Raw genomic sequence first — 1,713 nt, forward strand, 5'->3', positions numbered from 1 at the left:
ACACTCACTCACTCTCACACTCACACTCTCACACTCTCACACTCTCACACTCTCACACTCTCACACTCTCACACTCTCACACTCTCACACTCTCACACTCACTCTCACACACTCACTCTCACACACTCTCTCACACTCACTCTCACACACTCTCTCACTCTCACACACTCTCTCACACTCACTCTCACACACTCACTCTCACACACTCACTCTCACACACTCTCTCACACTCACTCTCACACACTCTCTCACTCTCACACACTCTCTCTCACACTCACCCTCACACTCACTCTCACACACTCACTCTCACTCTCACACACTCTCTCACACTCACTCTCACTCTCACTCTCACACTCACACTCACACTCTCACACTCACACTCACACTCACACTCACACTCACACTCACACTCACACTCACACTCACACTCACACTCTCACACTCACACTCACACTCACACTCACACTCTCACACTCACTCTCACACATTCACTCTCACACACACTCCTCTCACACTCACCTCTCACACTCACACTCTCTCACACTCACCTCTCACACTCACACTCTCACACTCACACTCACACTCTCACACACTCACTCTCACACACACTCACACACACTCACTCTCACACTCACCTCTCACACTCACACTCACACTCTCTCACACTCACCTCTCACACTCACACTCTCTCACACTCACACTCTCTCACACTCACACTCTCTCACACTCACACTCTCTCACACTCACCTCTCACACTCACACTCTCTCACACTCACACTCTCTCACACTCACACTCTCTCACACTCACACTCTCTCACACTCACACTCTCTCACACTCACTCTCACACTCACTCTCACACTCACTCTCACACTCACTCTCACACTCACTCTCACACTCACACTCACCTCTCACACTCACCTCTCACACTCACCTCTCACACTCACCTCTCACACTCACTCTCACTCACACTCACCTCTCACACTCACACTCACACTCACACTCACACTCACTCTCACTCTCACACTCACACTCACTCTCACTCACACTCACTCACACTCACTCTCACTCTCACTCTCACACTCACTCTCACACTCACACTCACTCTCACACTCACACTCTCTCACACTCACACTCACACACTCACACTCACACTCACTCTCACACTCACTCTCACACTCACTCTCACACTCACACTCACTCTCACACTCACACTCACTCTCACACTCACTCTCACTCTCACTCTCACACTCACACTCACTCTCACACTCACTCTCACACTCACACTCACTCTCACACTCACTCTCACTCTCACTCACACTCACTCTCACACTCACTCACACTCACTCTCACACTCACTCTCACACTCACTCTCACACTCACTCTCACACTCACTCTCACACTCTCTCACACTCACACTCACACTCACTCTCACACTCACACTCACTCTCACTCTCACACTCACACTCACACTCACTCTCACTCTCCACACTCACTCTCACTCTCACTCACTCTCACACTCACTCACACTCACTCTCACACTCACTCTCACACTCACTCTCACACTCACTCACACTCACACTCACACTCACACTCACACTCACACTCACTCTCACACTCACTCACACTCTCTCACACTCACACTCACACTCACTCTCACTCTCACACTCACTCTCACTCTCACTCTCACACTCACACTCACACTCACTCTCACA

The 1,713-nt window shown here is 50.3% G+C and overlaps 1 protein-coding gene across 1 annotated transcript in view; it reads right to left on the reverse strand.

Moving 5' to 3' along the window:
* Positions 1-1,713, reverse strand: part of mau2 (MAU2 sister chromatid cohesion factor) — an 18,744-nt gene that overhangs the window by 4,771 nt on the left and 12,260 nt on the right. Inside the window, exon 17 of the mRNA XM_079876801.1 lies at positions 1,701-1,707. Coding sequence (XP_079732927.1) covers positions 1,701-1,707 — 7 coding nt within the window. The remainder of the gene's footprint in view (positions 1-1,700; positions 1,708-1,713) is intronic.

The sequence above is a fragment of the Squalius cephalus genome (genome assembly GCF_949319135.1).
Source record: "Squalius cephalus genome assembly, chromosome: 7".
Taxonomy (NCBI): Eukaryota; Metazoa; Chordata; class Actinopteri; order Cypriniformes; family Leuciscidae; genus Squalius; species Squalius cephalus.